Raw genomic sequence first — 21,236 nt, 5'->3', positions numbered from 1 at the left:
GTATATCAATGGAAACACAAAATAGGGCCACAAGCACAAAGAAATTAAAATAACAGAATACAATCCACACCTTCCAATAGTAACACTGAATATCAATGGCCTCAACTCCCCTGTCAAAAGACATAGGTTGATGCAATGGATCAAGAAAGAAAACCCATTGCTGTCTTCAAGAAACTCATCTCACCTTCAAGGATAGACACTATCTTAGAGTGAAAAGATAGGAAAAATATATTCCAAACAAATGGCCCTAAGAAGCAATCAGATGTTACAACTTTTATATCTGACTTCAAATTAAAACTCATCAGAGGAGATAAGGAGGGTTACTTGATTCTAATCAAAGGAACAATTGACCAAGAAGATATTACAATCACAAACATTTATGCACTGAACTCTGGAGCACCCAATTTCATAAAATCAGCAGTCCAGGCCTATAAAACACAGACTGACACCAACTCAGTGATAGTGGGCAACTTTAATTCCCCACTTTCTTCAATATACAGGTCAACTGGACAAACAATAAGCAGAGAGACATCTGAATTGAACAACATATTATATGAAATGGATTTAACAGCTATATACAGAATATTCCACCCAACTACCAAAGAATACACTTTCTACTCAGCAACTCATGTAACTTTTCTAAAATTGATCACATTCTGGGGCACAAAACAAATCTTAACAAATACAAAAAAAATTTTTTTTAAAATAATTCCATGCCATCTATCAGACCATAGTGCAATAAAGCTTATAATCAACAGCAAAAGAAGTTCCAGTAAATACAAGAACTCACGGAGATTAAACAACACACTCCTAAATCAAGAATGGGTCAAAGAAGAAAATAAGCAATAAAAGTATTCCTGAAACAAAATGAAAATGAGAACAGAACACAACAAAACCTCTGGGACACCGTTTAAAAGCAATCCTAAGATGTAAGTTTATAGCTCTTAGTACCTACATTAAAAAATCAGAAAGAGCACATGTAAATCACTTGACAATAAAAAACAACCTCAAACCTAGCAGATGAGAAAAAAATAACAAAACTCAGAGCAGAAATTAATGAAATAGAAATAAAGAAACTAATACAAAACTATTAATGAATCTAAGAGCAGGTTCTTTGAAAGGTTAAACAAGATAGACAGGCCCTTAGCCCAATTAACCAAAAGAAAGAAAGAACAAATCCAAATTAACAGAATCAGAAATGAAAGGGGAAACATCACAACAGACACCAAAAAATCCAAAACATTGTAAGGGAATACTTTAAAAATTTATACTCCATTAAATTTGAAAACCTAAAAGAAATGGATAAATTCCTAAAATTATAGCTACCACCATAATTAAACAAAGAGGAGATAAACAGCTTAAACAGACCCATAAAAAAGGAAATAGAAACAGTAATACAAAACCTCCCAGCTGAAAAAAGCCCAGGCCTAGATGGATTCATAGCAGAATTCTACCAGCATTTAAAGAAGACCTCCAACCAATACTACTTAAATTATTCAAAAGATAGAAACAGAGGGAGAACTCCCAAATTCCTTCTATGAAGCCAATATCACTCTAATACCAGAACGAGGTAAAGATACAACAAAAAAAATAAAACTATAGCCCTATAGTTTTATGAACATAAATGCAAAGATATTCAATAAAATATTGGCAAACTGCATACAGATACACATCAAAAGGATCATCAAGTTGGCTTTATTCCAGAGACGCAGGAATGGTTCAACATTTGTAAGTCAGTAAATGTAATAAAACATATAAATGGACTTAAAGACAAAAAACACACAGTCTTCTCAATAGTTGCACAAAAGGCATTTGACAAAATCCAACATGCATTTATGTTAAAAGTCCTAGAAGGAGTTGGTCTGGAGGGAACAAACCTGAACATAAATAAAGCTGTACACAACAAACCCATAGCCAATATCGTTCTAAATGGAGAAAACTAGAAGCATTCCCATTAAAATCAGGTACCAAACAGGGCTGTCCACTATCTCCACTCCTTTTCAATATAGTGCTTGAAACCCTTGCTAGAGCAATAAGACAAAAGAAATAAATTAAAGGAGTACCAATTGGAAAAGAAGAGGTCAAATTATCCCTATTTACAGATGATATGATTTTATACATTTGAGATCCAATAAATTCCACTAGAGAAATGTTAGAATTGATTAATGCTTTTGGTAAAGTGGCAGGATACAAAATCAACTTACAAAAATCAGCCGCCTATCTATATACCGATAATAAGCAATAGGAAAAAGCACTACAGGAAATCCTTCCACTCTCAGTAGCCTCAAAAATAATATTTAGAGGAATAAACCTAACCAAAAACTTTAAAGATCTCTACAATGAAAATTTCAAAACTCCAAAGAAAGAGATAGAGGAAGAAACTAGGAGATGGAAAGGCCTACCATGCTCATGGATTGGTAGAATCAATATTGTGAAAAATGATTATCTTACCAAAAGAAATTTATAGATTCAACACAATTCCAATCAAAATCCCCATGACATTCTTCACAGAGCTTGATAAAATAATCCTAAAATTCATATGGAATCACAAAAGACCTTGGATAGCCAAAATAATCTTGGGCAAAAGAACAATGCTGGGGGGGGAATCACCATACCAGATCTCAAATTATTACAGAGCTATAGTCATAAAAACAGCATAGTACTGGCAAAAATAGGCATGTAGATCAATGGAAGACAATAGCAGACCCAAACATGAGTTCATATAAGTTCAGCCGCCTGATATTTAACAAAGGTGCTAAGAACACACAATGGAGGAAAGATAGCATCTTCAACAAGTGAGGCTGGCAAAACTGGATCTCCACCTGCAGAAAAATGAAGCTTGACCCTTATCTTTCACCCTGCACAAAAGTCAACTCCAAATAGATTAAAAAATCTCAATATAAAACCTGAAACTTGGAAACTGCTAGAAGAAAGCATAGGCAGCACCCTCCAAGATATAGGCATAGGAAAGGACTTTCTAAACCAGACACCAGCTGCTCAGGCACTAAGGTCAAAAATCAGTATGTGGGACCTCATTAAATTACAAAGTTACAGCAAAAGAAACAACTAAGGAAGGGAAAAGGAAACCCACAGAGTGGGAGAAAATCTTCACCAGATGCACATCAGACAGAGGATTAATATCCAGAATATACAAAGAACTCAAAAAAAGAAAGAAATAAGATAAACGACCCAATAAAAAGATGGGTGATAGACCTAAACAGAGAGTTCTCAAAGGAAGAAATAAAAATGGCTAAGAAGCACCTTAAATAGTGCTCAACATCCTTAGTAATTAGACAAATGTAAATCAAAACGACTTTAAGATTTCATCTTACCCCAGTCAGATTGGCCAAGGTCAAGAGAACAGAAGACTCCAAATGCTGGAGAGGATGTGGACAAAGAGGAACACTCAATCACTGCTGAAATGGAAACAATCTAAATGTCCCTCAACTGAGGAATGGTTAATGAAAATGTGGTACATCTATTCAATGGAGTTTTACTCAGCAATAAGAAAAGATGAAATTATGAAATTTTCAGGTGAATGGATGGAGCTAGGAAGTGTTATAGTAAGTGAAGTAACACAAATGCAGAAAAGCAGCATATGTTTTCCCTCATTTGTGGATTGTAGCACCAATTCTTTATATGTGAGTATATAAATTCTGAAGTAACACCAGGAGTCAGGAAAAGGCAAAAGGTACATGGAGGTAAAGGAAAGAAACAACCAGAAAGGGAGATAGTAGGGAACAGATGCTACCTGAGGGAGGTGGAAAAATTACGAGTAATCTACAGGGAGGAGAGGAGGGAGGGACACTCAAGGGAGTTGAGAGGTATTGGGGGGAGGGTGATAATAATGGGGGCATTATGACTAGGAAGAGAGGGAGGAGGGAGGCTGGATGGGAGACAAAGGAGCAGAGGTGAGTGATTCTCAGGGGCTAGGAAACCTGGAGGGAAAAGTGATGCCCTAGAAACCCTATGGGAAATGCTCGTAAAGTGACTATTAATGCATATGTATGACTAGGAGCTACATGGAAGGGAACACAGTGCCAGATAGAAGAGACCTCCCTTAGAATCACAAACATGCCGTATAGCACTCATCAAAGAAACTTCTTTTTGAAAACAGACGGGGGCTACAGCAGAGTTGCACATCTGGTCAATTATAGAGAACATAATTGACCTGGGAGATGCGCGGCACTATGTGACACATCTGTGGTTAAATTCCTACAACCAAGACTCATGGAGCATAGCATAATAAGGAGTAGAGAGAGGGCTAATGCACCCCTCAACTCTCACCAGTGAAGTTTCCATGTACATCAGATTGTGTTATGCACAGAAGGCCTTAACTGGCCAAATTTTGGGGCCATTGTGGAAGAGGAGGCAGAAAGATTGTAAGAACCAGGGCTGGTTCATGAACATATGAGGTGGAGGCTTCCAGGCCAATGGAGGCTTGCTCATGTGTGTCTGTGGCAGTGGTTGCATCAAATGCAGCACCCATGTCAGCTCAATTAAACAAGGGCCCAAAGAGGAGGTGAGCAATATGTGGCAGGTCAGCACTAGATCAAGAACTATTTGAGACTGGTTGCTGCTTAGTGAGGGGGGCAGGAGTATGACTTACATACAACCACTAGATGGGCTGACAAGACTCCAGTGGATGCATTTACACTAAAGGACATTTGGGCACAAACACCTGAATGAATAGGGCTCAGAATGTATGGCAGAGTTCATAGGGTTTGGTGAGGGAGGGGGAGGCATAGATTGGGGAGGGGGGGGGTCTGGTTGTGAGTGGGAAATATTGCATGAAATTTTAAAGGCTCAATTTAAAAAAAGTTTAAAAAACACAGTATTGCTACTTGTTAGAGAATCCTGTTAGGATAGAACAGAAGCACTCCCTTTAAACTTGTAATTATGAATACTTTCATTTACCCAAATGAGAGGGCTGGAAGACCTAATTTTGTAGTTCAGTGGCTGGCTTCTAGGTTGAGCTCCACAAGAGAGTGATTTAAGTTACCCTTCCACAAATGATAGATTTTGCATAAATGAGGCTTTAAAGTTGTACTTCAATAACTGAAATCTAAATTACAAAATCACCAATGTAAATTATCTTTTGGATGAAACATATAAATGTGAAAAGTATTCATGATGGGTTAAGAAAAAGTACTTTTCTTCTGCCCTGGTTGAGCACATTGCATGAATGGCATCATTTCCTTCTCAGTGCATTTTGAAGTAGATTTGAATTATATTCATAGAGGAATTAAACTATATGAATAAAATCCATAGAATGATATAGAATGATGGACACTTTACTTCTGCTACCTTCTACTCACGGTGTAGTGAAAAATGCTAAAATTATGAATCTTCTCAGTCTGAAAATTTGAAAATTATTTTTTTTGTTCATATGAATAATAGGATTTTTTTTTTTTGTCTTTTTGAGCCAGGGTCTCCCTGTAGCCCCAGCTGTTCAGCTGTCCTGGAACTCCTTGAACTCACAGAGAACCGCCTGCCTCTGCCTCCTGAGTGCTGGGATTAAAGGTGTGCACCACCACGCCCGGCTAGGATCTTTTTATAAAAACTTTTAAAGAACTTTTTGTGTATGAATGTACTGCCTGCATGTATATAAGTACATCAGTGTCATGCAATGCCCACAGAGGTCAGAAGATGGCGTCAGATCCCCTGGAACTGGAGTCATGGATGGTTTGTTAAGCACCATGTGGGTGCTGAGAATCAAACCTGGGTCCTCTGCAAGAGCAGCCAGTGCTATCTCTACAGCCCCAAATAACTGAATGTTTAGGAGTCTAAAAGATAGTCATGTAATTTTTTTAAGTTAAATTATAAACTGTAGTGCAACTGCCAAGATATTAGGACCTTTTATTGGCATGATTTTAGGAGATCCAAAAATCCCTTCTTATCCTGTTATTTTCATCTCCTCATTCTTGACTCTTCACATTTTTGCATTTTTGTATTTTAAGTCACACATTACTTGATTGAGAAAACATTGCATAGAATCTTCAAGTGAAAACCAGATGAAACCAAAGTTCTTCATAAGTGGCTGAGGTGGAAGTGCATAGAATTGCACCTGCCACCTTTCCTCCCTCCTGAGCTTTCCATCCCCATCTTTCCCATTTGTGAAACAAAACAGCCTTCTGTTAAGAAAAAAAAAATGTGTCCATAGAAAAGGGAAAAATAGTGAGCTATTGACACAGTAGTTCTTATTGAAATCAGGGTCTAGAGACAGTGGCAGAAAGGGAGCTAGCATCTGATCAGACCTGGACTGTAGTCCAGGCTCCTGGCCTTGACAGTTGCATGGCATCTGGCACATGGCTCTCCAAGAGTCATTTCCCTTGTTTATCAAAGGACACTGAAATCAGGAAGTGCTGACACTTTAATCAGCAGTTCATTCATTCATTCATTCATTCATTTATTCATTCATTATCTCATTCATTCTAGTGCTTATTTACTAAGGACTTACTATGTGAAGAAACCATGCTTGGACCCAGGAAATTAGATATGAAAGGGCACACTCTCTGTCTTGTGGAACTCTAGTATGAAAATATCATGCAAAGTCACTTCCAGGGAATCCTGGAAGAACCTCCATGAACATTTGCACCTGATTCAGAGAAGTAAAGAGGTAAAAATAGATGTGGAAAGAGCAGAGGAAAGTTGTTCTGTCAAGCAAGAGCAGGCACCCTCCTGGGATCTTAATATTTGGCTAAGCCTTCACATGTTAAAGAGCAGGACTCTTGCCTCTGATCCACTGTGTTTTGGCTGTCTTATCTCAAAGGTCCCTAACAGCTTGCTTCAAAAAGACCATCTGTAGCACTACATTTCTATAGTATTTGATAACTATTGTGCAAATGCCTGCCTTCTCTACTACACTGGAAACTCTTTGTTTCATGTTTAGTTCTTGGACAATGACTGACAAATGAATGACATCGAATTAATTATACTGATTGAAGGCACAGATGGGTGATAATGGATGGATGGGGAGGAGTCTATAATGGGGTCATGACAGCAGGAAGATATTCCTTAATTACTTCAAAGTTTTCACTGAATCCTGCTCAACGTAAAGTTGGGTCTGTTCTTCCAATTCACACTCAAGTAAATATGAGAGGCATATCTTTCCAAATTTTTGAGTTAAGGCAGGCTATATTTCTTCAATTTAATGGCACTAATAATTCTGAAAATATCTCTATGTGCCCCATTCCCACATAAGATGATGTGTACACCTGACTTCTTAGGATATTGGGAGATGACTTCTAATGCTTATCCAGGCACTCAGGGTGGATGTGGCACCAAGATGCAATCTGTGCAAGCAGACATTTCTGAACAAGGGACATCCAGGGAATAAGAAAGAATAAAAGTTTATGTGGCCAAAGAATGAAAGGTGCTAGAGTTAGAGAATGTCTGCAGAATAGAGTTTTCATCCCCTATGAACAGGAGAAACATAGAATTTCTATGAGAAAAGAACTCAAGAATGTCTATTTGTGCATATGTGTGCACATATGTACTCATGTGTGTGCACGTGTGTGCACATGGGTATACTTGTGACTGTGCTTGGGAGCATGTATGTGCATTTCTATATGCATGTGTGTGTGAGTGCATGTGCACGTGTGCATGTAAATCAAGTTTAACAGCTCACAAGTTGATCTGATTCTCCAGCTATCCAACCAGTATGTGCTTTACATCTCATAAAAACAACAACAACAACAACAACAACAACAACCACAACAACAACAACAACCACTTCTGGAGAGATGACTCAGCGGTTAAGAGCACTGACTGCTCTTGTAGAGGACCGGGGTTCGATTCCCAGCACCCACATGGCAGCTACGAACTGTCCTTAACTCCAGTTCCAGGGATATCCAAAGCTCTCTTCTAACCTCCGCGGCATTGCATGACATGGGTGCACTCACATACATGCAGGTAATATACTCATACACATAAAATAAAAATAACAAAATATTATAAAAACAACAACAATAAAACACTTCTGTTTTTACCTTTTTGGGTTCTGGCATATTATTAAAATAAATAGTGTAGATTCCACTCTTATTAAAACCAGCTTGATATACATCTGCACAGTCTCTAAATGGTTTCTCTTCCTCTTTTTTTCCTCCCTTTAGCAAAACTGCAAAAAAAAAAAAAAAAAAAAGGAGAGAGAGAGATTGCAATATACGAATAAGATTTTGGTATCATCACTGCCCAGTGGACCGCAGCATGGCAGGACTTCATTTGCTTTTCAGAATGCTGATATTGCTTATACTGAAGACATAAAACATAAGGAAGAGGATCAAACTTCTAAATGACTAGTAAAATAATAAAAATACTCCCAATGGAAAAAGCTATCAATCAATTTCCATTTATATACTTATATTTTCTTTAATTTCTTCATTTCTGTTTTTCTAAAGCCTGCAAAACACCGCCTCCAGGGCAAATTACCTGGTCATGTAATATCCCTTATTGGTAGCATCTAATTTCAATGTTTTCTATCAAATTTCTAAAACATTCGTACCCACATTTCATAGGGAAGTTATATTTATTTATTTAATTCATTCATTCATTCACTCACTCACTCACTCACTTACTTGCTACATTGCTCTGAAGCCATCAATTTTTAATAGCTCCTCAGTTAAAGGAGGGGCTTGTGTGTTCCACCTGCACAATGCTACAAAGTTGACTGGCTTGATCTTATGAGGTCTCCAGGCAACCACAGCTGCCATGAGTGCATGGGTGTAATGGTCATGTCAAGCACAGTAGACATAGATTTTTTTCCTGTCCTCCCTGACCTCTGATTCTTTTTTAAAAAAAATTATTTTTATTTTATGTGTATGCGTGTATTGCCTACATGTAGGTAAGTGCGCACGTGTTGTGCAATGCCTGAGGAAGACAGAAGAGGCTGTCAGATCCCCTGGAACTGGAGTTATGGACAATTGTTAGCAGCCATATGGGTGCTGGGATTTGAACTCAGGTCTTCAGCAAGAACACTCAGTATTCTTAACTGCTGAGCCATCACTCCAGCCCCAAGCTCTGGTTCTTATACGCTTTTCATCCCCTCTTCCACAATGGTCTCTAACTGTTGGTGGGAGGAGGAGTGATATAGATGTCCCACTTGTGGCAAAGTACTCCACAGACACTTATTGTCTACGCTTTGAGCAATTGTGAGTTTCTATTTTAATGATCATCCACTGCACAAACTTCTCTGATGAGGTCTGAGAGCAGCACTAATCTATAGATCAACAGATACAAATTCAGAGTGCAATTTGATGCTATGTCCATTTAACAGAAAAATGTGAGTGGGCTCATCCTTGGCCTGTGAGCTCCATAACCATAAGTTCAAGTTCACGTTTTTTGGGGTACCAGGCATGCATTTCCTTCTGTGGAGTGGGATGTAAATCTAATCAGAAAGCAGTTGGTTATTTTCATAAGATTTGTGCCACTATTGTACCTATGGGCATATCTAGAGAATGGCTCTAACTGAATTACCTTTCTTTGCTAGATTTCTATCCTTTATGGTGAGGAATTTCCCTTCAAATCTTAATTTCAAAGTCGTAGTCATTAATTTTATTGTTTTGTTTGTGTGTCATCTGATGTTTTAACTTCAGGGTATTAAACAGAATATAAAAATGCACTTACATTTTCTCTCTAGGTATTTAAATTGGGTTCTAAATATTTTTGCATTTTTTTACTATTTTGAGAGCTGTTTAGCATTGGTTTTGATTTTGGTAAAAATTTCTTGGAGCCCTTCAATCTAAGCCCACAGAACACTGCTACCTACTTTTAGCATTATATTCTGATGTCCATTTTTTTCCTTCAAAAAATGTTTTAGCAATCCTGTCCTTATACCAATATGGCCAAAGCTAATAATAATCCAGGTTTTCAAGTGAGAAGAGCCTCATTTTATTTCCTGAGTTTTAGTCATTATTAAGTCCTTATTAATGGATCAAAATACAAACCGGTCCATTTTATAGTTCCTATCTAAAGATATACGTGATGTTTAAAATATGTATAATTTAGTATTTTCTAAAAAATATATACTATTTTATTAATTAGTTTCAATTATTTAAGAATGTTAGCCTTTATATTCATTTAAAATGTTTCCAAATACTTTAATTCATAGTTATCTTTCATAGAAACTATCAAAGATACACCATGAGTAAATTCTTTTATATTTATTTGGGAAGATTCATAAATGCTAGACTGAATTAAATATAAATAAATAATATTTAACTGTATAATAGTCATTGTAATCTTGTAGAATAAACTCTCTTAATGTAAAGGACATAAACTTTCTAAACTGCTGAATCGTGTTTGAAGAAAATAAAATAACAATTCTTCATTTTATGTATGATTCATACCTAGACCAATGATTTTTTCTTTTTATATTAAAATTCTATTTTAGCACCACCATCACAATTGCATATCAACACAGAACAAGTACAGTAATTAGAAGGTTGTAGGTTCATGTGCAGTGAACAAATATTGTACAAAGATACAGGAAAGCAATTTAAAATGTATAGATAAATGCCTATCCCAAAGCCATTTTTAATGGTACCAGGCATGTGAATGGACCATCTGAAAGCATCATATCCCAAAACATCAGTACAGTTTACTGGATTTTGCTTATGTTAACTTTATCAGCCATTAGTTTCCAAAAAACAAAACTTTTGTAAATATGTAATTCCTGATCCTTTCTTATGCTTAAAGACAAAAAAGTAAGCTCAATAGATGCCCAAAGTAGGAGATAAAGAAGTACTTAGTAAAATTTATGGGAATGAAATACACAGGAAAATGTGGTGAACAGGAACCCGTTGGGAAGCCCATTTTTCTTTCTAAGGGTGAGAAAAGAAGAAAGTCATTTATCTAAAGAGAAAATGCTTCTCTTGGTGAATGTACCACTTCCTGCCCCCTGTATGTGGTTATGTAAGGAGAACACATTCCCTTCCTCCTCTCTCCACCTCCTGTGCCCTTTTCTTTTACACTTCAGGAAGACGTGGGTGAAGGGGCTGTTGTGTGGGAAGAGAGAAGCTATTTCACACACATTTTCTAGAACTGAAAGAAGGGAAGGTTGGCTATTATCTTATTTTTGTGGAATTTGTGTCACTATGTTGTTCAAATTAGCAATATAAATTCTCCACTTAGGAAATGTCCCTGTAGTCAAACTGTAACTTTTTGTTGTTATCATGGTGACACATACAACATAGATTTTTGCTTTGAAATATATTTAAATTAGCATTTTTGAAAATATGACATACATTCTGTTCATAAAATATATTCTTTCTTTCCAGAAAGATTATATTTGTTCTAAATTATTTATCAGCAAATTTTATTTCTAGGAGTTTGATTCAGGCTACATTTTAGTGTTAAAACCTTTAAAAATCATAATAACTTTCATCCAGAAGTGATCTTTGGTATTTTTCAAAATTTTGTACCATGGCTTAAAGAACAGCAATATGTAGGGTAGATTAACTTCTAGGGTGCCTTCTTCAATCAGTCTACAGTGTAAGTAGTTATATTTCTGAGGCAGGCATGTGAATTATAAAGCAGAAAGAAGCATGGTCTTAATACTAGAGGAGTTATTGACGATATAGTGATAAAAACAACACTGATAATGGAAACATTAAATTATTATTCAGTTTCATGGATCAGACACAGCAGAATACAGGATGGCCAGTGCAGTCTAGGGAATGGTAGGGGGCTACCATCTTCCACCCTCAAGTTCAGATGCTATGGTTTACTAGATCCATGACAGCTATTGTTTCCTTGTTATTTGTAGGATTTTATTGAATTGGCCCCTCCTTATTGGTTTATTTCATTCGCTGACTAAATGGAGTTATATCTTTGCTGTTCAAGCAAAAAAGAAACAAGTAATCTTACTGTATGCTGTAAGCTTTATCTAATAATAAAAATTCAAAGATAATTAAAGGTGAAATAATATGATTATACATAGATCAATGATTGTGTTTGTTGACTGTAATTGTTTGACCATTTTCATTGGTAAGTACTAGAGAGTTCTGAAGTCAGTGTCATGCCTAGATATTATGAAAATGGGCACCTAATCATTTTAAAACATGGAAAGACAAGAAAAAAGCATAAATTTGCTGAACTTCACAAGTGTTAGAAATGGTGACAAACTTATTTGCAGAACTTTGGAGATTCAATTCAATTTGATGGATGGAGCCTGGAGGAATATGTGGTAAATGAAAATGGCATGAATGATTTAATGGAAGAGGCAGCAGCTAGGTAGAGCTGAGGAGTGATCTAGGAGCCTGCTGGATGTCTTTGTCTACCTTTGAAAATATTTAAACATTGCAAAAATGGACTGATGTGGAAGTTTGATCTTAAACATTATCTTTCGTTTTCTAATCTTTGGCTCCCAGTGGGTGTATCCTTCCTGTAACCCAGAGACTTGATCCCTACCTTTCTTATCAGCCCTTTCCTAACATCACCTTTCTTCCTTCCTATTCGTGATCATGAAGGCAGGCATCGAGAAAGGAAGGGACATGTGACATTTGTGTTGATATCTGCCCACTGTATCTCACTCACTCAGCCTTGAGTAGGAAAATCCTGTCTCCTGATTGACTTTCCCACCCTGTACTGTTTCAGTGTGAACACTAGGTCATAAATCTAATTTCTATACAGAGTATTTCAAATTTCCTACTTATTTTTAACTTTTATTTATGTGTATGAGTGTATTGCCTGCATGTGTACCTGTGTCATGCAATGCCCATAGAGGTCAGAAGAGGACATCTGATCCCTTGGAACTGGAGTTACGAATGGCTGTTAGCCACCATGTGGGTGCTGAGAATTGAACCTAGGCCCTCTGCAAGAGCAGTAAGTACTCTTAACTGCTGAGCCATCCCACTAGCCCCAAATTTCCTACTTTTTAAAAGTCTAAATCCACTCTTGTCTCCTCTGTGTGTGTATATGATCTACTGTGAGGATCAAAGTCACGTGGCCCATGTCCTTTGTGCCCTTCCTTAAATTTTCTCTTTTCTCTCTCCTTGTATGTTGACCTCTCCTAGTCTTCTTCTCCTCTAATTTTGCTTTCTCCTTCCTTTTAATGACTTCTTTGCATAGCATGTACCTGTGGATGTTCACTAGGATTCTGCTCTCATAGATTTACATTACACATTGTCATGACTTCCAATTACTATAGACATGGCTAGGATACAAAAGCATTTTAAACTCTATGTATCTCCTTCCTTCTTGACATCATGGTTTCCATTTCTGTTTGTCTGTCAGGCAGTTTTATGCTACACTAGCTTTCATTCATTTTATGCTAGCAACATGCCAAACCCTAGCTTTTGTCTTTCTCTTACTGACCACTCTTCTTCTCCTGGTTGTCATTGGTGAAAGATCAGTGAAACTAAGAAAAAACAACTGTCCTGAAGGTTAAGAAACAGTCTTTCTGATTCTTTTCTTAATTAATTCAATAGATATTGATTGAGCATCTGATATTTGTAAAACTTTACTTAGGCAATGAAGACATAAGATATAAGACATAAGAGGGCCCAGGCATAACCTTAATGAGGTTACAGCCTGATGGGACAAAGATCTATTATAGAAGTAGATATTTCACGATAGCTGTATCTATGATTAGCAACTTTCACAACAGCAAAAATTCTACTCACACTGCCTTAAACAAGAAGATAGAGCTTTAGGTAAGATGTGATCAGGTGCAACAATGTGATGAAATTTTTTTTTTCTTTTTATCTTCCTTGTGAGTCACTTTTGTTGGTTTTCTACCGGGTCACAAGATGGCTGGCAACAGCTTTTAGGGCTATAATATTACCAGTGTAAACACAGTATCAAAAAGAGAGAATGCAGATAATTGTTATTTTAGAGACATATGTCAAGTGCATTGGGAGCTTTCAAGGAGAATGTACTCCATCTGCCAAGCAGACTCAGGAAGGCTGTCTCAAAGAGATAACACTTAAAATAACAAACCTGTGGAACAGCTTTGCTGAGCTAAAGTTTAAGAGCTTGGTATGTCAGTTCAAAGACTTCACTCATGCAGATATCAGCAAATAAATCTAGAAAGTCTAAGGAAAGAGTCATTACTTATCCTTTTCATTTAACCTTATCTGTACAACCAAATCTTTGTCATCTAAAGGGAAGAATAGAGACATGGGCAGGTGCATGTCCATCTTTCACCAGCCAACATTCAGTCAGTAAGCAACCTGCGTCTGAGAACAGCAGCTGTTGGATTTTTTTGTTTTTTGGGTTTTTTTTTTTTTCTGCTTTTTTCTTCATTTGACCAACCAATCTCAACCCAGATGGTGAGCCGACCACCAGACTGACTTCAGGAAGGGCCATGAAACCCGAGGTAGAGGGTCACTTCTATTCAAATGAACCCTCAAGAGTAAACTTCCTGGAATGTGGGTTTATTAATTCCGAGTCTCAGTCACCCTAGTAGAGAACACAGAGAGTCATTAGCCTTGTTACCAGAGACAAGGCAAAACAACAAAGCTCTTTTCTCGGCTACTTCCCAGTGAGTTGCTATAAGAAATTATTCATTCTTTTTAAAACTTAAATATGAAGCTGGGTGTGGTGACACATGCCTTTAATCCTAGCACTCTGGAGGCAGAAGCATGCGGATCTCTATGAGATTGAGGCCAGTCTGGTCCACACAGTAAGTTCCAGGCCAGCTATGATTACAGGGAGACACTGTCTCAAAAAACAAATCGGAAACTTAAATATGGTGCACGCATCATAGTTTCCCAAACTTTGGAAACATTAGAATACATGTGGATCAAGTTATCTGTTCAAGGGTAAACAGTATGGAATTTTTTTGAACCACCATCACTAGGGAGATCATAGCATGGGGAATTGACCTAAGTCTGTGATTCACACAGGTTGCTGAAGTTCACTGAGCATAAAGATGAGTAAAAATGACAAACATGACAACGGAAAAACAAGCACACAGTTGAACGGTTCGACTCTCTCTCTCTGCCCCTCAGCATGGTGTGTGGGTATTTCATAACACTCTACAGGAAAGATATTCCCTAGAAATATAAATAATTTGAGGGGACCTTCAGAAGTAAAAGAAGTAATTCCTTACATTTCAAGGGTATTGAAAAACGAATGATTTTTATGGAGTCCACAGTTCCATATTTTGTAGACATAGATATGAAAGAGACTTTCCAATGATGTTATAATGTATTCGCAAATGTCTATTGCTACAAGAATGCACAAATTTTCATCCTAAATTTATGGTATTTTTTTCTGAAATGAGACATATAGTCAGAGGTAAATATCTGTTGATTGATATCTTGTAGAGAACATTTTAGCTTCTAAAAAATGGCAAATGCACATGGGTTATGTCTATCCACCATATAGTAAACATATATCACTCTTAAATATTCTTTTTCAATATTTTGTTTATTATTTTTTGTATATGGGTGTATTGCCTGCATGTATGTAAATGCACCAGTGTCATGCAGTGCCCATGGAACTCAAAAGAGGGCATTGGATTCCCTGGAACTGGAGTTACGGACAGTTGTTAGCTCCCATGTGGGTACCAGGGATTGAACCTGGGCCCTCTGCAAGAGCAGCCAATGCTCTTAACTGCAGAGCCAGCTCTCCATTCTGTTTTAAGTATTCTTAATCTGAAGTCTGTGTAAGTTAGTTAGTTTTCTCTTTTTGTCAAATTCTAAAGCTGGTATTGCTTTACTATGTTGTCTTCAATTGGCATAAGAGAAACATGGATACTATTTACTTCATCGCATTATCATCCTAATTAACACGTTTTGATAAACTGTCAAAATGTGTTTTCCTGTCATCTGAAATCTTTATAAAATCTACAAAATCTTAAATATCTGTCATCTTTATACTACAACTATAATAATCATGATCTTAATAAAATCAACTAATATTCATTGACTAGTACCAGGTAACAAATTCTGAATTCCATATGTACATTATGTTTTATGTGTTTCATTTTATTCTCACAAATATATTACAAGATGAATATTTGTGTATTATTTATATGTGAGGAAACAGAGGCCCAGAGAAGCTACTTAATTACAATGAAATTTTAAATATGGGCTGGAGCTATGGCTCAGGAGTTAAGAGCCCTTGCAGAGAACCTGTTTGGTTCCTAGCGCCCAGATGGCAGCTCCCCACCATCAGTAACCCCATTTCCAGAGGATCTGATGCCCTCCTCTTGCCTCTGTGTGCTTTGTATGCACAGGGAGCACTTATATAGATGCAGGCTAAATACTCACACACATAAAATAAATAAATTAATCAAAAAATAAGTAACTTTTAAGTATTAGAACTCAGTGACTATAAAGATGAGAACTTGACTGTGAATTATTAGCCTCTGGAGTAAAGCAAACCCAAAAGAAACTCCAGTAGGTCATCTGTCATAGATGCTCCAGCACTACTTTCTCAATCAGTAAAGTCACATCCAGGATCTTGAGTGGCTCAGCACATACCTGAGTTCTGAATTACACAGACTCTTCTCATGGAAGCAGGATGCACAGGAAAGCAAAAAGGGGCTATCGTGACATGATGATAAGGAGTCACAGGTAGTGGAATCGACTACAATATGGAAATCCTTACCAGAAATGTACATTATTGAAAATCCAAAACTTCAAAAACTAACAGGATTAGGAATTAAGAGGTCTCTGGGGCTGTGGGAAGCTGGAGGAAGCTCAGTGGAAGGACATCTGTGTTACAATCATAAGGCTCTGTGTTCAACCAGCACCACAGATGGACTTCTAATTTTATGATATGTTTTTATGTGGAAGAATGAGATCAAATAATTCTATATATTGCTAGTGTAGTTTGATTTGTATACTTGAATATATTTTTCTAATGCCCCTCCAATATGAAGTGTCCTGTGTAAAACTGAATGTATATTCAGTACCTGAGCATTGAAACAAGAATGGAAAAATACTTGACAGAAAAATTCAAAGTGGAGTTACAAACTTGGTTTCATGAAGTAATCATTCTTTCCTCATGAAATCTATTTCCATGTTTTCCTCTCTGGGCAGTCATGACTGCTTCGTGACCCTCGCCATTTGTTCAGAAGGTCATTACGTTAACAAAGATATATCAGGAGTTTCATGTGTGTTAATTTCCCATGTAATGTTTTCAGCCTGGCTGAACTATATTGATTTTGCACAAAAGACTTCCCCTGCATGTGGTAAAGCTTAAAAGGTATCATTTTATGCTATTGTAAGCGGACAAATAACTAATTCAGAAAACCCACTAAAATGAAATGAAAAAGAAATGGAATGAAAGTCCCTGGGCAGAAAGACATTTCCAGGTGCTTTTGAAACTGACACACCAAAAAAAGTTTCACTTTAAAATTTTAAGGTAAATAAGGGCTGGTTGACATCACAGGTCACGTCACTTGCTTCTTGCATTTGTGGTATAACAAACTTGAGTTCTTGACTATCTATTGGGTTTCTACATGAGGTTCCACTCTGATCACAGGGATTCCCAAGGCATTAGGGGAAGACATGGAAAAATTGACCCAAATCATGAAGAGGGTGGCTTGGTCCAGGACAGCAGACAGGCACAAAGGTGTGTAGTAGTTCGTGTTAAGCATTTGACAGCAGAGTTAAGACTAAAATGAATGTCCTTGTCCCCAATTCTTCCACATCATCATGCATTGCCCTCCACATGGCACATGCCATAGGTGGTCCAAGAAACCATGAGGAAAACATCCAAGTCCTAGCTGAAGGGTGCTGGAGGACTAATTACGAGTGTGTGTGTGTATGTGTGTGTGTGTGTGTATGTGTGTGTGTGTGTATGTGAGTGTGTGTGTACAAGTTCAAATTGCTGTCCAAACCTCCCTTTACAACCAGATAGTTACTTAAAACTGAACCCAAAGTTCAAACTCACTGTTCTGAAAGAATTCATCCTGAATGTGTAAGCAGAATATTCATGATTAGAAATAATTATGGGGCTGGACAGATGGCTTATCAGTTAAGAACATTGTCTGCTCTTACAAATGACCTAGGTTCAGTTCCCAGCACTCCCAGCACCCATATAGCAGCTAACAACTCTCCATAACACAAATTCCAGGGGATCCAGTGCTCCCTTCTGGCCTCAGCAGGCATTGCACGACATCAGTGCACTTTTGTGCAGGCAAAATATTCATATATAGAAAATAAAAATAAATTTTAAAATTATGAGTTAATGTAGCTGTATGGTAAATACACAATTAAAAGAGGCTTGAAATCAATGTTATCTTTAAAAGTTTGACTTTATAAATCCACTACAAAGGTGGCTTATCCTTAGCAGGTCCTGTATTAATACAACTCCACAGGGATGGTGTGACTGAGAACATGGACACCACAGTCAGCACTAGATGAGATTCGATTATAATCAAATGTAGTTATAGTTATTTATTTAAAATAAATTACAAGTTTGTATAATATTTCTATTATTATTATAGTGTGCATGCAGGCACACATGTGGCACAGCATGTGAGTATAGGTCAGAAGATAGCCTTAAGGAGTCAGGTCTCTCCTTCCAACATGGGATCTTCTGGGGATGGAACTCAGAACTTAACAAGTGCTTTTACCCACCAACCCACCCTGAAGACCTTGAAAACGTTCTGTATCACTAGTTTTAAAGGGTTTTTGCAAGGGACTTTAGAAAAATATTATGTTAAAAATATTTATCTTTATGCATTTAAAACTAAGTGTACAGTTGCAATATTTCTCAGGGTTTTTTCTCTCATCTAAAAGTATAAGAATTTTCAAGACATTTTTATCCTACAGATCATAGGCTGTTGTACATATTATAGAATAATGTTAATAAATTTTTTTTCTCTCCCAGTAATTTCAATTTTAAGTACCACAGTCTACCTGAAACTAAGTCTGTTATTGGATCCCTGGATTCAGGAAATGGATTTAGGAACTGGGATACAGTAAGTAAAGTTTTCATAAAATACATGGCCCAGTTGCATAGGATAAAGACCAAATGGATCTCTGGACTCAGAAAACAGCAACAGAATTTGACTCATGTGTAGATGAACACAATTAATGACTTTGTTGAGATTCTATTCAAAATGTTTGTGCTTCTTTGTCTTAACCAGCCATGTTGTGAAGTTAGGCCTAAGAGGACCAGTGATCAAGTTTGTTTATATTTATGTTGGAACATCAAGGAAACACTCTTCTTTTAAGGGTCTTTCCTCCTGCTAACCTCCAGGCAAAGCTGCAGCCAGGAGCTATTGCTTTGGAGATAGTTCATCTATTTTCCAGAAGTTGAAACCCTAATTCCAAAAGAGAACCACAAAATTTCAAATCTCCTTCAAAAGATGTGGCTTAGAAATAGTTCATGGGAGAGGTCAGGACTGTATTATTTTTTATTTTGTTATCATTCATTCACACAATTTTTTAATAGAAATTATGACTTTTCAAAAGACAGATAACATGCTCCAACCAAAAGGAGAATATACTGTGTCCAAAAGTAAGCAGTCACTTTCCCTTATGCCCCACTGTTTTATGAAAGGAAGTACTAGATAGTGTGGCTCGTTTTATGGAAATTGTAAATGTTTGGCATATAATTTTCTGTCAAGATAAAGCATTTCCCCCACTAAATGGGAACTACTGCTCACTGTAGTTTGTAGCATATGGCTTCCTTTATTTTTCTTTCTCTTTCTACCTAATGTTAAATTGTTCATTGCAAGTAGTCAGCAAAAAAAAAAAAACCCAAAAAACCAAAACCCCCACAAATGTTTCACTCTGTCAATGAAAGCGATATTTCCTATTTTACCAATATTTATCTGAGTGACATTCAAAAAAATTTAATTTCCTCCCACTGCTTGCCATGTTTTTAGAGTCATTTTTACTTCAGGGGACATGCAGTTCAAACTGCCTCATCCCCTAACTGAATGATTTACTTTGTGAACTCAATAGACACTGCACGGGAGGTAAATTCCTTTCAGATGGTAGAATTATTCTGAGAACAGAGCCAAAGGACTCCTGAGCACTAGGGCCAAGGCTAATGCTTCTGTTCACCTTTTAAGAAGGCCAGAGGACCAAAAATAATGATCACATGCTCCATACCACAGCAATCAGCCTCTGGGAAAACACACTATCCCAAGTAATGCAGATCACTGAAAAAATTTGTCCCATCAATCATTATGGCTCTTAGAATATAGGAAAACATTTTTTAAAGTAAATCTCCAGGGAAGCTCCTGTGCCTGGAGATGTGAATTTCCTAGTAGAAAACTAAGCATGCTATTGGGCCCGTTCTCCTCATAGATTTTTTTGTTTTTGTTTTTTAAATTTATTTTATTTCTCTGTCCTGTGCATCTATCTTCCAACCTAAAACTGTTACCTGTCCTTTATCATTCAAGTTTCTTGAACGTGAGTAGTGATGTCTGTTTTCCCTCCATTTGGTCTTCATCTTGTGTAACTGAGTCATGTAATTAACGAAAACTTTGCCTAATATAGGTCACATCCCAGTCCCCAAATCCACTTTCTGTGCCTTTTTTTTCCCCATAAAATGACCTTTGTAGTTACTTTCCACTGAATACAAACATCTTTTCTAACAACCCTCCCCATAATAACTGCTCATTACTGTTTGCCTCCAATTGTTTTTTAAAAACAATTTTAATCTGCTCTATAAGGAACTCTGGATTACTTATCTTCATTTTATTTTACATCCATTATTTTATAAACATTGGCTCATAAATTTAGAAGGTAAATTCTCTGAAATTGCAAACACATTCATGGCTGTGTAATTGTGCTATGGGGTTGAAGGAAATAGTGAGAAAAGGCAATCTGCCTCATTTTCCTAATAGATCTTCCTCCCCCGACTCCCCACAAATGACGAGAGTCAGTATTTTATATACACCCTCCAGGTTATCGCCTCTGATGACACACGGACCAATGAGGCCATCTAGATATGTCTACTGAACTCTACATTCCTATTTCTCTGCCTACAAGGTCACTGGCTCGTTGGTACTTCAGTCAATAGCTCAAAACTAAACTCATTGCTTTTCTCCCTTGGACCCACTTATCCTCAGTTGTTGCTGTTTTTAGAAAATCATTAATACAATTGGAGCTATTTACCCCAGAAATCGACAAGTTCCATTAGACTCTACTTCTAGAGACATTCTGACTGCTTCTGCTTTTCAAAATAAATTGTCCTCTCTGGCCTTTCCTTTTGCCCTTGTTTGACCTGACCTTATTTCTTTCCTAAGAGATCGCTTGGAGACTCTGATGATGACCATCAACTCTACTTTCCCTTTTCTTTTTATTTATTTTATTTTATTA

At 37.0% G+C, this 21,236-nt stretch overlaps 1 protein-coding gene across 2 annotated transcripts in view; it reads right to left on the bottom strand.

Annotated features, from left to right (window-relative positions):
* Positions 1-21,236, bottom strand: part of Angpt1 (angiopoietin 1) — a 289,964-nt gene that overhangs the window by 52,855 nt on the left and 215,873 nt on the right. For both annotated transcript variants that reach the window (XM_008851510.3, XM_017802808.2), the window contains exon 5: positions 7,992-8,119. In XM_008851510.3, coding sequence (XP_008849732.1) covers positions 7,992-8,119 — 128 coding nt within the window. The remainder of the gene's footprint in view (positions 1-7,991; positions 8,120-21,236) is intronic.

Source organism: Nannospalax galili, unplaced genomic scaffold (assembly GCF_000622305.1).
Source record: "Nannospalax galili isolate Female #2095 unplaced genomic scaffold, S.galili_v1.0 scaffold284, whole genome shotgun sequence".
NCBI classification, from domain to species: domain Eukaryota; kingdom Metazoa; phylum Chordata; class Mammalia; order Rodentia; family Spalacidae; genus Nannospalax; species Nannospalax galili.
The sequence above is the reverse complement of the archived record's forward strand: the minus strand, read 5'-3'. Positions and strand labels throughout refer to the sequence as shown.